This window comes from Culex quinquefasciatus, chromosome 1, assembly GCF_015732765.1.
Source record: "Culex quinquefasciatus strain JHB chromosome 1, VPISU_Cqui_1.0_pri_paternal, whole genome shotgun sequence".
Taxonomy (NCBI): Eukaryota; Metazoa; Arthropoda; class Insecta; order Diptera; family Culicidae; genus Culex; species Culex quinquefasciatus.
Genome location: NC_051861.1, coordinates 112,754,871 through 112,768,561, shown reverse-complemented (window position 1 = coordinate 112,768,561; position 13,691 = coordinate 112,754,871). Strand labels below are relative to the sequence as shown.

The 13,691-nt window shown below is 37.1% G+C and overlaps 1 protein-coding gene across 9 annotated transcripts in view; it reads left to right on the top strand.

Moving 5' to 3' along the window:
* The window catches only part of LOC6050605 (histone deacetylase 4), a 128,917-nt gene that overhangs the window by 107,794 nt on the left and 7,432 nt on the right, over positions 1-13,691 (top strand). For 8 of the 9 annotated variants that reach the window (XM_038249902.1, XM_038249901.1, XM_038249908.1 and 5 more), the window contains exons 8-11: positions 3,044-3,268; positions 3,561-4,186; positions 10,881-12,476; positions 12,533-12,855. In XM_038249902.1, coding sequence (XP_038105830.1) covers positions 3,044-3,268; positions 3,561-4,186; positions 10,881-12,476; positions 12,533-12,855 — 2,770 coding nt within the window. The remainder of the gene's footprint in view (positions 1-3,043; positions 3,269-3,560; positions 4,187-10,880; positions 12,477-12,532; positions 12,856-13,691) is intronic. The other variant, XM_038249909.1, reaches the window with a different exon arrangement.

Sequence of the window (13,691 nt, the reverse complement as noted above, 5' to 3'; positions counted from 1 at the left end):
AAGTAACATAAAACAAAACAAGTAGAATACAGAACAGAATTAGAGAAAAAAACATCAGAAAATCAGAACTTAAAAACATACCAACAAAAACAGAATAATCAACTTGTTTAGCTAAAACGGAAGATATGAATAATAAGCTTGTATAGATACCAATAATAAAAGAATACAAGTCTAGAGATTTTTTTTGAAAAGGTCCTATAAGCTATTGTGTTTCATATGTTTATAAGACCTAATAAAAAAAAGTCTAGAAGTATACATTTAAAGAATAGATCTGAAAAATTTGACAGAAGAATAGAGCAGAAAAATAGAATTAAAAAAACGAATAGAAGAAAAAATATAAAAGAAGAATAGAAGAATAGGATCAGAACAGAAACATACAGTTGAAGAAAGAAAAAAATAACAGAAAAGAATAGAAGAATGATTAAAATTAAAGCAAAGGTAGAGGAAAAGAATAGTTGAAAAGAATAGAAGATAAGAATAGAAAAAAAAGAATAAAATAAATTTTAACCAGATCCAAATACCGTTAGGAACCTAATAAAATTATGTTTATGATGAAAAAGTCAAAAAGAACAGAATATAAAAATAGCAGATAAGAATAGAAGACAAGTATCTATATATATAAAAAATTTCGATGGCTTTGTTCGAACGCGAATCAATTTAACACGGAATGTCGGATCGAGGTGCTCTTTGTTGCGTTGGGTTCGTATAAGTCCAAGGAAGGTTCTTACGCTAACTAATTGACACTTTGGCCACTCTGGAACCGATTCCGGAGCATCGGCAAATTGTATGGAGAAAGTTACGTAGAATCAAATTTTGATCTTAGGAGGCTGAATTAGCAAACAAGCAAGAAACGTCAGGAAACCAAAAAAGGGCAGGACGAAGTTTGCCGGGTAAGGCTTGTAGATTATAAAAATAGCAGATAAGAATAAATGACAAGTATAGAATATAAAATAGTATTGAAGATCAGGATAGAAAAATTGAATCGAAGAATTAAATAGAAGAATTGAATAGAAGAATACAATAGATGAATAGAATAGAAAAGAAGAATAGAATAGAAGAATAGAATAAAAGAGTAGAAAAGAAGAATTGAAGAGAAGCATAGAATAGAATAGAAGAATATAATTGGAGAATAAAAGACAAGAATAAAAATAATAGAAACGAAGAATATAATAGAATAATAGATTAGAAAAATATTATAGAAGAAAAGAATAGAAGAATAAAATAGAAAAATATAAATACGATAATAAAAAAAAATAATGAAACAATTATAATAAAAAAGGAGTATATAAAAAAAATAAATACAATATAATAGAATTGAAGAATGCAAAAGAATTAAAGATAGAAGAAGTAGAAAAGGAAAGAATACAAACCAATAACAGATGCAAAATAAAGAAGAATTGAATAGAAAAATAGTATAGCATTATCAAATTGAAAATTAAAATTAAAGAAAAATATTAAATTAATGATTAAAACAGATGTTAAAAAATAATAAATCAATAAAAAAGAATCAAAGAATTAAATAGAGAGAAATAATAGAAAGATGTCATAGAAAAAAGGATGGAGGGGCAGAAACAGAATAGAACAGAAAAATAGGAAAAAAGAATTGATCAAAAGAAAGAAACAAGAATATAACTGAAGGGAGAAATAGAAGAGTAAAAAATAATAAAAATAAAATAAATGGAATGTCAGTTAAAATAGAGTATAAATATAGAAGACAAGATTAGAAGAATATAATACAAAAGAATATGAGAAAACAAAAGAAGAGTAGAACAGAAGGAAAACTTAAAAGAATGTAAAAAAAGAGTACAAACAAAGAATAGATGCAAAATATACAACAATTTGACAGAAGAATCGGATAGAATGATATAACGAAAAAATAGAATAGAAGAATGAAATAAAATAAAATAAACAGAATAAAAGCATGGGTTAAAATTTAAAAAAAATAGAAGAATACAAAACTAAATAATAGAATAGAAGAGTTAAAAAAGGAAGACATATAAAAAAAGAATAGAATAGAAAGACTGGATAAAGAATTGAATAAAAAAAAATTAAAATAGAAGAATAAAATAGGAGGAAAAAGTACTAAAATAGGATAGAAAAAATAAATGAGGAATAGAATATTCAAATAAAAGAAAAGATAATAATAATAGCCGCATGTTATAAAAATGTGAAAAAGTACAAAATTATGAAAAATATGATAAAAGAACTAAAAAAGAAGGATTCTAATAAAAATATCCTTCAACATAAAGAGCACAACTAGAAAGAATATTAGGAATAAAACATTTTTGAAGTTACAATATAAGTTTATTAAATGTAAACTATTCTTTTAAACAAACGATAGAAACATAATTATTAAAGAAATACACTAAAAACATAACTAAAATGTCAATCTTAAAAGAACAACAACAAAAAGTAATAGTTAAAAACAAATAAACAAATATTTAAAAAATCAGAACAGTTTAATAACTAAACTAAAGATTTCACAACAAAACATAACAATAATGTGGAATTTGAAAAAAATGGTAAAACTATCAATAAAAACAACCTAAGAATGGCAAAAATGATTTAAAATTTGAATAAAACGAGACCGTTAAACCTAATCGAGCCCCATGAACATTAAACATTACATTTTCAAAATTTCTGAAATTTAACAAGTCTTGTTTTTTTTCATATAAAATAAATATTTTAAGCAGAAGAAAAATATATCAAAAATAATGCCTTGAATTATGTTGTGTGATCCCTAGAAAAAAAAAAGAAGATATTTATTTATTGCATGACTTGGTGTTATTGTTGTCCACATCCTAACGAGCCAAATTAACCTTAAAAAGCACAATTCACGGCGTCTTTATTGTCTCAAATGTGCAACATAATCCAACATTTCTCAAAATAATCACAAATAACACACTCTGCCCATTGTTTTCAACCAAAAAAAAAAAAACAAGCCAAAACAAGCAACAATTTACTAACCCCCCGCCTTTCCTGTGTAATTGCAAACACCAAAACTCTCAACCGCATGCCAACCCGCAAACCTGCCGTGGTGCAGCTTCCGAGTCGAACCTGCTGAAGATCCGCATCAAGCAGCGGGTCATCGAGAAACGTGCCATGACGGGGCCGGCGCTCGCCCGCCGCCAGGAACGGCTCCAGCAGGCGGCCCAGCGCCGACTCCAGAAGCAGCAGCAGCAGCAGCACCAGAGCCAGTCCCAGCACGGTTCCCATCCCCATCCGACGCACCCGCAGTTGTCCGCGCTGGCCGCCGCACATTCCGCAAGTACGTATTCGTTTCTTTGGTGGTAGATCATGGCGGGATCAGGATGATGATGAGGAAGAAGAAGCAGACGACGGTCGACGGAACTCTCCGGTAAACGGTTACACTTTGACTGCGTGATTTATTGTGTGCGTGTGTGAAGACTAATCTGCGAACGTAACCTCACTTTCTAGCAGCTGCCGCCGCCGCCGCCTGCGATTGTTCTCGCTAAACACTAACTCTCAACCGTTTCGCGCGTCATCTCTGGTTCGCTAGCGTCACTAACCAAACGATTCTTTTCGCTACTCTCCCACAGATTGCGCCACCGGAGGAACGCCCGATTCGGGTCCAAACTCACCGCCCGCCCTCGGAAGTCGCGGCTCCCCGTCCAACGCACCCATCCAGGAGGAGAACGAAGACCCGCAGTACGGCCCCGGAGGTCGGTCCAGCATCAACGACCTCTCACTCTTCAGTTCCCCCTCGATGCCGAACATTTCCCTCGGACGGCCACACCTTGCCGACAATCCGCTGATGGTACCGCTGAGACCGCCCCATCCGCTGGTGGCCGCTGCCGGTCAGCAGCCACCACCACCCCCCTCCCACCACCAATCTCAGCAGCAGCAGTTTGGGGCGGCCATGTTGGAACAGCTTACGGAGCAGCAGCTGCAGGCGGCTGCTGCGGCGGCCGCAGCGGCTGCCGCCGCCAGTGGGCTGTCTATCAACCCGGCCCACCATCTGGCGGGAATGCATGCCGGAGTGCCGCCCCCGGTCCCCGTGTACGGTCATCCCATTACGGACGCCCAGGTGGCGCAAGCGCGGTTACACAAGCAGGGCCACCGGCCGCTGGGAAGGACGCAGTCGGCGCCGTTGCCGCTCGGGCATCCGATGCTGACGGGGGCGGCCGGGGTGAACATCGGGCAGACGCACTACGAGAATAGTGATGTGAGTATTGGATATGTTTTGAAAGTACATGGTGTTCTGGCAATTAATATGACGTCGCCATCTATTGGCAAGTAGCTGACTCAATATCGATTTTTTTTTTTAAATAATGGTAGCGTTTCATATAACGTAACAAAATATTTGAGATTTTCAAATTCTCTCGTCTTGCAGCACACTTCTCATTGAGGTTATGCAGCGCGACTGTGTTTCAAATGTAGGTGGCGCCAAAATGAGGTTACTTGCCTAAAATCGTATGCCTTTCTGCCGGATTGAAGAAAAAAAAATCGAAACTGGTTGCAAAGGACGAGAAATTTTTTTGCTTTAAAATAATGAACATCAATTTTTGAGCGCGCAAAAATTTGTGAACTTTTTCTATAAAAAACATGTTTTGGAACACGGAAAAATGAGTTTCCCCGTATACTGCCGTTCTACGCATAATTGTCCCATGTCATTTTTGGACGATTCTGACTTTTTATCATTTTTAAGCTTAGTTTTACGTATACTTTCAGAAAAACACATAAAATCTAGTACTTTGTTCAGAAAATCATTGAAAACAACACCAAGTCTGTTTGTCCCATCGTTGAACTTCTACGCATAATTGTCCCACCAAGTATTTTCTATCACGAAATCATGAGTTTTACGAAGCATTTCATCTTGTTTACCTGTTAACCTGCAAGAAGATTACAAATAAGGGTGATAAAATGTTAACCGGGGTGATTAGGAACATATAGGGCGAATAGGAACCCACGGGACAATTATGCGTAGAAACACAGAAATCGATCGAAAAATTTCAATCGCGTTTTTCTCAGTTGCCCTTTTTTGAACATGGGACAATTATGCGTAGAACGGCATTATATATCAATGAAATAAACAGTTATATAGTTGATAACAGATGTGTTAACGTATATTCAACAATTTTTATTGATTTTCGATAGACTTTCTTGCCAAATAGTCCAAATTACTATCTTTTTCTGAATTTACAGTTTTCTCATAGAAAAATCAAACAGATATTGGAAAGTTGTACACTAAATTGTTGGAAATAATTTTTCTCATCCGAATCTGGCATAAGTTTTATAAAAATGTTGATTATGAAGGAAAAAACACATTTTATCAAAAAATCATAGGTTTAAGCTATTTGTTCATAGGTGGCGACATGTGTCTTTTAGCTTTTTGTCAAATCCTCTATTGGAAAGTTATACACCAAATTGTTGGAAATATTTTTTCTTACCCGAATCCGTCGTAAGTTTTATAATATTTTTGATTTTGAAGGTAAAAACACAATTTTTCAAAACATTATAGGTTTACGCTACTTGTTCATAGGTGGCGACATGTGTCTTATAGCTTCGCTGTAAAACTTCTATATCAAATTTCGGCACTATGGCGGTATTTTTTTTAAATGTTGAAGGTAAAAGCCATTTTTTATGAAAAAAAATCTTCTTAGGTTAGGTTTTTAAGTTAGCTGCAAAATCGATCGATTCATACCCTAAAGTATTGTCTACAAAATAATTTAAGGGGAGAGGGAGTAATATGCACCCCCAGCTTTTCTCGTTGTTAGACAGAATTTTCGAGGAAGCTTAACATTGCAAAGGAATGCTGGCGAAATGTGAGCATTGTAGCACGAAAACAACTAAAGTTATTTGCAAAATTTAAAAATGTTGTGTTTTCATCTAATTTTCATTGGACTTTCAATATGACTTTTGGGCAAGGTAAAAAGCATTAATTTATATTGTAAATGTTGATTTGTATAGTTTTTGCCATGATCTTGATTATTCTATTGATAGATGAGTCTAAAAACATATAAAATTAATTAAATTTTCATATTTTTTATTTAAAAAAAAAACAAAATGAACCGCTTTAGGACCTTTAAAAAAAAACAGCGGAACCAGTGAAAACTGCTTTTAGCAGGTGCATTTTGCACCGTTGTTGTGGTGCATTTTGCCCCGCATGGTTGTTTGAAATTAATCAAAAATGTTTTTATAAATTTCATATTTTCGAACAATTTTGAAGTTTTTCAAGACTTTTTTCACATGGATGACGTACAATGATAGTTGTTTCAGAACATCCAACAAAATTCTTTCACAGAAATGCTTTAATGGTTTAGAAATTTCAGTTTTTCCTTAGGAGGTGCTTATTACCCCCTCTCCCCCATCATCAAAGTTTGATTATTTTTACAATTCAGGATTGGGTCCGTAACTAGACAATTCTGGAATAAGAAGATAGCAATTTCTATTTTTTTATCAGTTTTTTATATTTAATTTATTTGAATTTGATGGATTTTTTTCCATTTTTTATTCTTTTAATTTTAGATTTTGTTAATTTTTGAAGGTTTTTCTATTGTGTTTCTTTTGATTTTTTGTTTTTTTTTGCATATTTTGAATTTTTTATGATTTTTGTTGATATAAAAAAAATATGTTTTGAATTTATTACTTGAATGATTTTTTGATTGGTGGCCGTTGCAAATATTTATAAATTTATGATATGATTAAACCAATAAAAAAAAATCTACATTTTTATGAAAAAGGTGTTGTAAAATATTATATGTATTAGTTTCAGACAAAAATTTTCGATTTTTTTTTCGCGGTACTACCCATTAGGATTTTAAAATAATTCGAAATATTATGTTAAAAAAAACTTGTTTTATGCAGTTTTCAGATGATTTCATGCATATTTTCATGATTTGTGAAATCAAATACTTTTTAGCCCTCAAATTTTTCAGGATTATTTTTATTTTGGGTGACATAGAAAATATTTTCGAAAGCCAAAATTATGGAAATATGTTTTTTGAATTTTTTTGTTTTAAATATGTTTTTCTTTAATTTTTTTATTTTTCTAATGATTTTTGTTTTGTTTTTTGGTTTCTTCACATTAAATTTTTATTATTTTATTTTCATATTTTTTAATTTTATTTTTTAAATATCTTTATATTCTATAATTTTATTTAAATTTATTAATTTGTTATAATTAGTTTTCAACCCTCGATTTTTTTTTTAGTTTTTTGAGCAGTTTGTTTTGTTAATATTTTAACGTTTTGATTGTTTTGATATTTTTATTTCTATATTTTCCGATTTTATCAGTTGTTTTTTATTTTATTACTTTTTTATTTTGTTGTTTTTTTTATATTCAACTTCTTAGTTTGACCTCCTAGACCCACCTTTACGTATATAAATCGACTCAAAATTAATTTGTAATGAGTGTAATGTGTGGACTGACTGAACTTAACCCTCTACAACCCAACCCCGCATTTAGACGACGGCTTCGATTTGAAAAATCGCCTAAAATCGATTTTTCAACCAATTTTTGATCTATAAAAAGCATTGAAAAGAAGAACTCCTAAAGTTTTAGAAAATTTTAAGGTTGGAAGTTTGACGTGTTTTATGTGACTTTGCCAATGTTTTTAAAAATGTAATTTTTTTAGGGGTCAACTTTGGCAGTGTTTTTTACCAACATTTTCTATAATTTTGTTTAGTGTCCCAGACTGTGCCTCTACGCATTTTTTTTTTAAATTTAATTGATAATTGTGTTATTTTATAGCAGAAAATGTTAAATACAAGCAAAAAAATCTAAAAGTGACTGTAAAAACATGTTAAAAATAGATAGGCAAAATGTAATGATAGGAGGTTGTGCTACCGAAAACAAACATAAAAAAAAACAAGATAAATGCAAATTAAATTCGCAATTCGCAATTTTCAGTGTAAGAACGGGCCTTGACCGATCTTATGCACCAGGTTCCCGACGAACACGCACTGCCCTTACACCTACATCTCACCCTTGCTCTGAGTCAGTACGAGCAGCACGCTAGAACACGCTTTGAGTGTTCGTGCCAGGCATGCACACCTTCTTTTCCGGTTACGCATTTTAACTCGGCCGGGGGTGGTACATTACGTAGGGTTTGATGTAAGTATAAGCGCCTAACCATTTATAGTGTGCCTATCAACTTTCATTAAAGCAAAAACTGTTTTATTTTCAGTTTGAATTCAAAAACTAGTTGCTATTTTACTGTGTATTGTTTTCTCCTGAAATCTTTCCTAGTGTTGAGTCGTGTTTCTGTTGCTATTTCTTTTGTCGCGGTGTTTTGTTACAATTTTTGGTCCTAAGCATGTTATAAAAGTTTACTAAAAATACAATAGTAATATTTGTGTTAATCCTTTAACCATTCCATAAATTAAGTAAGGGCTCAAACCTCACTTGTTTGAAAAAAAGGGTGAAGATTGAAAACAATAGACAGTTAAAGAGAATATATTTTATAAAAAATCAAGAATAAATAGTAAGAGAATGATGAGCGTATTTTAAAGAATAAAAAATGAGAAGCTAGATGTATTAGATATAAAATTAGACAATAGTTAATAAATAGAGATAAAAAACAAGCGTAGATTATAGTAATGATAACTTATAGGACAGATAAACAATTATTCAAATAAATAAATTCGCAATAAAATCAAAAAAGATTAGGCAAATGATAAATAGATTTGATATTACTAGTACATTAAAGAAAAGTATATTTTTAGGGAAAAAAAAAACAAAACAAAGTTTGTTACAGCAGTATCAATTGGTAAAAAAAGAGTGGAAAAGCTTTGAGAGATAAGAGAATCAAAAGTTAGTAAAATCAAAATTAAATGATGGATATTAAATAGAAGAATCAGTGAATAAGTTTGAATCAGTTGAGTAAAATAAGAACAGAAGATAGATGGTAGATAAAAATGGAAAGAATAGAAACCCCGTTCTGTGATGTTTCAGGTACATCCACAGCAGTTGACTCAACATACTGCGAATCAAAACAATACCATCTACTATCACAAATTACTTCCCTTTCCCACATTGTCGCGCCCCTTTCTTTTAGCCGTCTCGACTCTGACCCTCGCTGGTCAAAGGTTTACGATCCGTTTCCACAGGCCACCAGCTAGGTCATCATGAAAACCAAGCCAACGTGGAGGTAAGAAAATAGGACACTCGCAAGGAACCAGAGCTATACTGTTCTGATCAAGATAATTCGGATGATCTAACAGAACTACGGATGTAGTTAGTTACGCTCCTTCCAGGATGTTCCTTACGTGGACGTCAACCGAAGAGCACGCAACAAGGTCAGTGCCATTGCATGCTCTTAGGTATCAATCCTTGGCCTGCAACAAGATAAATGCAAATTAAAATACAAAAAATTAAACAAGAAAAATATAAAACAAGAGAAGTAAAGTTTTTCGTAGAAAAATAAAAAAAAATCGAAAAAAAATTTGGGCGTAGAGGGTTAAGGACTGGATGTTAGGGAAAAAATCTATTTCAGTTTTCCAATTAACCCTCATTTGCAATCGACGATATCTTGGAAACTATTGATCTAATATTATATATCAAATAATGAAACCTTTGTCAAATTTTGCAATCTTTTTCTAAAAAAAAAATATATTATAGAATTTAAGACTACCACTTTTGACATGTCGCCAAATTTGAACCAAAATGCGTTAACTTAAGTTTTAAAAAAATTACCTGCAAAAATGGTAAAAAAAGAAAAGTGGTTAAAATTGGTAGCCCAGTCACCAGTGGCTGAGAACGTAGCCCAGGTTCCGAATGTTGCTCGCTAAACGGGCTGATCGAAAAATGATGAGGGGAACCTCGATGAATTATGTTTTCTTATAAAAATAACAAAAAATAAATAAATAAAAGTTCAAAACAATTCCCAGAGCTTCCACTTAAAATATCCTTTATTACGCATTTTTTTTATTTTATTTTATTTTATTTTTTTTTATTATAGACATTTTACCACTTTTGTGGCATTCATGTCTTAGAAAAATGGTTCAAATTTTGTTGTATAAACTGGTTTCTTTCAGGAAATTTATCATCGAGATCTCCTTTCTTTTCTCGTTTGCAAGAATGGTTGGAAGTGTTCCACTGATGCTGTTGTTTTTTCGGCTTTCCTCGAAACCTCTGCAGTCTTGCAGAATGTGTTGGACTGTAAAGGAGACGCCACAATAGCGACAAACTGGTGGCGCAATTTTCTCGAGGAGATACGAGTGAGTCAAGCGGGTGTGACCTATCCGTAGTCTCGTCAGAAGACGCTGGTCCGATGCACAGCTTCTGTCCACGTTTCTACAAACGGTTCGTTTTCTTTATTACGCATTAAATTTACTGAAAACATCAACAATATTTATTCTTTTGATGAAATTTATTATTGCATCCACTGACCCCTCAATTATTTAGCTTTATTAATTTTTGACGTTTTTCTGCTTTTTAACTGGGCATCAGAAAGACTTGAAAAATGTGGCGAAAAATATTTGCCTTGAATATCGAAAAAAAAAAACTAAATTCCCAGTACTATTTTTTAAAATAGGTACTCCTTATCATTACTTACAACTTTGCCGAAGACACCAAATAGATCAGAAAGTTTCTCCAGGTGATACCGATTTTCGATTATTTACCTACCATTAAATTTTTTATCTATGGACAGCTGCCAAAATTGCTTAAAAGTTTTCAAGTGTTGTGTGGATCGTTCATTGACAAAAAAGGGGCTTTAGTTATAGGGAAGCCCCCCAAAAATGACAGTCAAATAGAAAAAAATATAAAAATTAAAATTTTATTAAATTGGCCAATTTGGTAGAGAATTGGGCAGGGCAATTTTATTTAAATTCTCTATAAGAATAATCAAAATTCTGAATTTGCATTTGCCTAAATGGAACTAACCCGTTTCTCCGTCTTCTCCCCCTCCCTATAGGCCGAACGCCAAGCGTACGAGCAGCACCTGCTGATGAAGCAGAAGATCCGCCAGACGGCGCTGAACCGCGCCAACTGCGTCCGCGAACCCCAGCTCAAGGAGGAGGTCGAAAGCGGCGAGGTGATCGACCTCACGGACAAAAAGCAACCTCCGAAGACGACGGTCATAACGGCGGCGGCGAGCACAACAACCACCGTCAACAACGGGCTGGGCAGCGTGATCAAGAGTACGTCGCACACGTCGCTGCTGCAGCGGGATCCCTCGGCCGAGAGTTTGCAGCAGCAGCAGCACGTGGAGTTTATGCAGCAGCGGGAGCGGGAGTTGGCGTTGATGCGGCACTCGATGCAGCTGGGCATGCTGGAGGATCAGTACCAGAGGGCGGCGGCGGCGGGGATTTTGAGGCCGTTGTCGCGGACGTCGTCGAGTCCGTTGGTGCATTTGGGGGCGCCGGCGAGCAGTAATCATCCGATGGCGACGGCGCTGTCGGACACCGGGCAGGACGATATTCCGCCGCCGGTGAACTTGACGGTGCAGAACAGGAGCCGGAGCATGCTGAGTTACACGAACGAGGGGTTGACGAGTCCGGGGCCGTTGCAGTTGACGACTTCGTCGTCGGCGTCGGCGATTCCGATTCGGTTGGTGCAGCAGCAGAGTGGGAAGCCGACGACCGGGCTGGCGTTTGACAGTTTGATGTTGAAGCACACTTGTGTTTGCGGGGACAACGCGGCCCATCCGGAGCACAGCGGCAGGTTGCAGAGCGTTTGGGCGAGGTTGGTGGAGACGGGGCTAGCGTCGCGTTGCGACAAGCTGCGATCGAGGAAGGCGACCCAGGAGGAACTTCAAACCGTGCATACGGAGGCGCATTCGCTGCTGTTCGGGACGAGTCAGCTGAACCGGCAGAAGGTGGACGCCAGCCGGGTCAGTTTTGTACGGTTGGCTTGCGGCGGAGTTGGGGTGGATTTGGACACGACTTGGAACGAACACCACACGGCTGCCGCGGCTCGAATGGCCGCCGGTTGCGTGATAGACCTCGCGTACAAAGCAGCCAAGGCGGAAATCCGGAACGGGTTCGCCGTGGTCCGTCCCCCGGGTCATCACGCCGAACCGAACGCCGCCATGGGCTTTTGCTTCTTCAACTCGATCGCCATCGCGGCCAAAGTGCTGCGCCAGCGACTTCCCTCCGACGTCCAGCGGGTTCTGATCGTCGACTGGGACGTGCACCACGGCAACGGAACGCAGCAGGTCTTCTACGACGATCCGAACGTGCTCTATCTGTCCATCCATCGGCACGACGACGGCAACTTCTTCCCCGGAACGGGAGGTCCCACCGAGTGCGGGGCCGGCCCGGGCCTCGGTTTCAACGTCAACATTGCCTGGTCCGGCGGGCTGAGCCCTCCGCTAGGCGATGCCGAGTATCTGGCCGCGTTCCGCACCGTTGTGATGCCGATTGCGCGCGAGTTCCAGCCGGATCTGGTGCTCGTGTCGGCCGGGTTCGACGCGGCCTTTGGCCACCCGGCTCCGCTCGGCGGCTACATGGTGTCGCCGGCCTGCTTCGGGTACCTGACGCGCGAGCTCATGAAGCTGGCCGAGGGAAAGGTAAGAACCAACAATCTTCATCCCAAACGTAACGTAACCAACCCTCCCTCCCGTAGGTCGTCCTCGCCCTGGAAGGTGGCTACGATCTGCCCGCCATCTGCGACTCCGCCCAGGAGTGCGTGCGCGCCCTGCTCGGTGACGACCTTTCGCCAATAGCCGCCACCGAACTGTCCCGCCCGCCCTGTCAGTCGGCGATCGAAACGCTCCAGAAGACGATCGCCATCCAGATGACGCACTGGCCCTGCGTCAAGCGGCTCGCCCACACCGTGGGCTTTTCGGCCATGCAGGCCGTCAGTGGGCCGCTGAGCGGTTCGGGCGACCGGGAAGAGTCGGACACGGTGACGGCGATGGCCGGGCTGTCGATGCAGCCGCCGAATCGGTGAGTGCGAAATGTAGAGGGTATTCGCCATTTAACCGCTCGGAAGTGTAATTTAAACAAAGCAAATTACAAAACCCATAATTTTGTGCCTCGCTGATGTAATTTTACGTATTTTCTGATGTAAAATTACACGTTTTTCTGCCAATAAAATACAAAATATATTAAAAGGTATTACATGAAAAACTGGCAAAATTTCCCTCCTTTTCTGTGTTATTTAATTTTTACACATTAATTTAGGTAATATCACATTAAAACGGGATAATTCTACACCTTAAAATTTGTAACTGGCTGATTTTAAACTTTTTTTTTTGCTGTGCTTAGTAAAAAAGTCTAAAATTGGAAAGTGTAAATTTACAACTTTTTTGATGTAATTTTGTGCCGAATTTGAAGTGACCAAATTAAAATAACCTACCTACAAAAAGATCTTCAGTTTCTATGTCAGTTGTCCGCCAAAATGTGTAAATTTGCATAAAAAAACGGAGGTAAATTAAATCTACCTAAGGTGAAATGAGGTACATCTTTTTGATGTAATTTATCCCCAAATCGAGAGGAAAATTAAGTTAAAAATGTGTAAATTTACATTATTAAATTCGACACGTTTTACCAGAAATTATGCCACAATTTCAGAAGTTCAACGTAAAAGGGGTGACACTTTAAAGAAAAAAAAACACGATTGATCATGTACCATCCAGTATCATGATAAAACTTGTAAAATTGGGTGGATGTTTCGTGGAATTTTGCATAGAATCGCATGGAATTTTTTTGATTTATATGAAATTCTCATCTTTATTTTTACTAAATATCCATTTGATTTGGCACATTTTCGGGCATAAAAA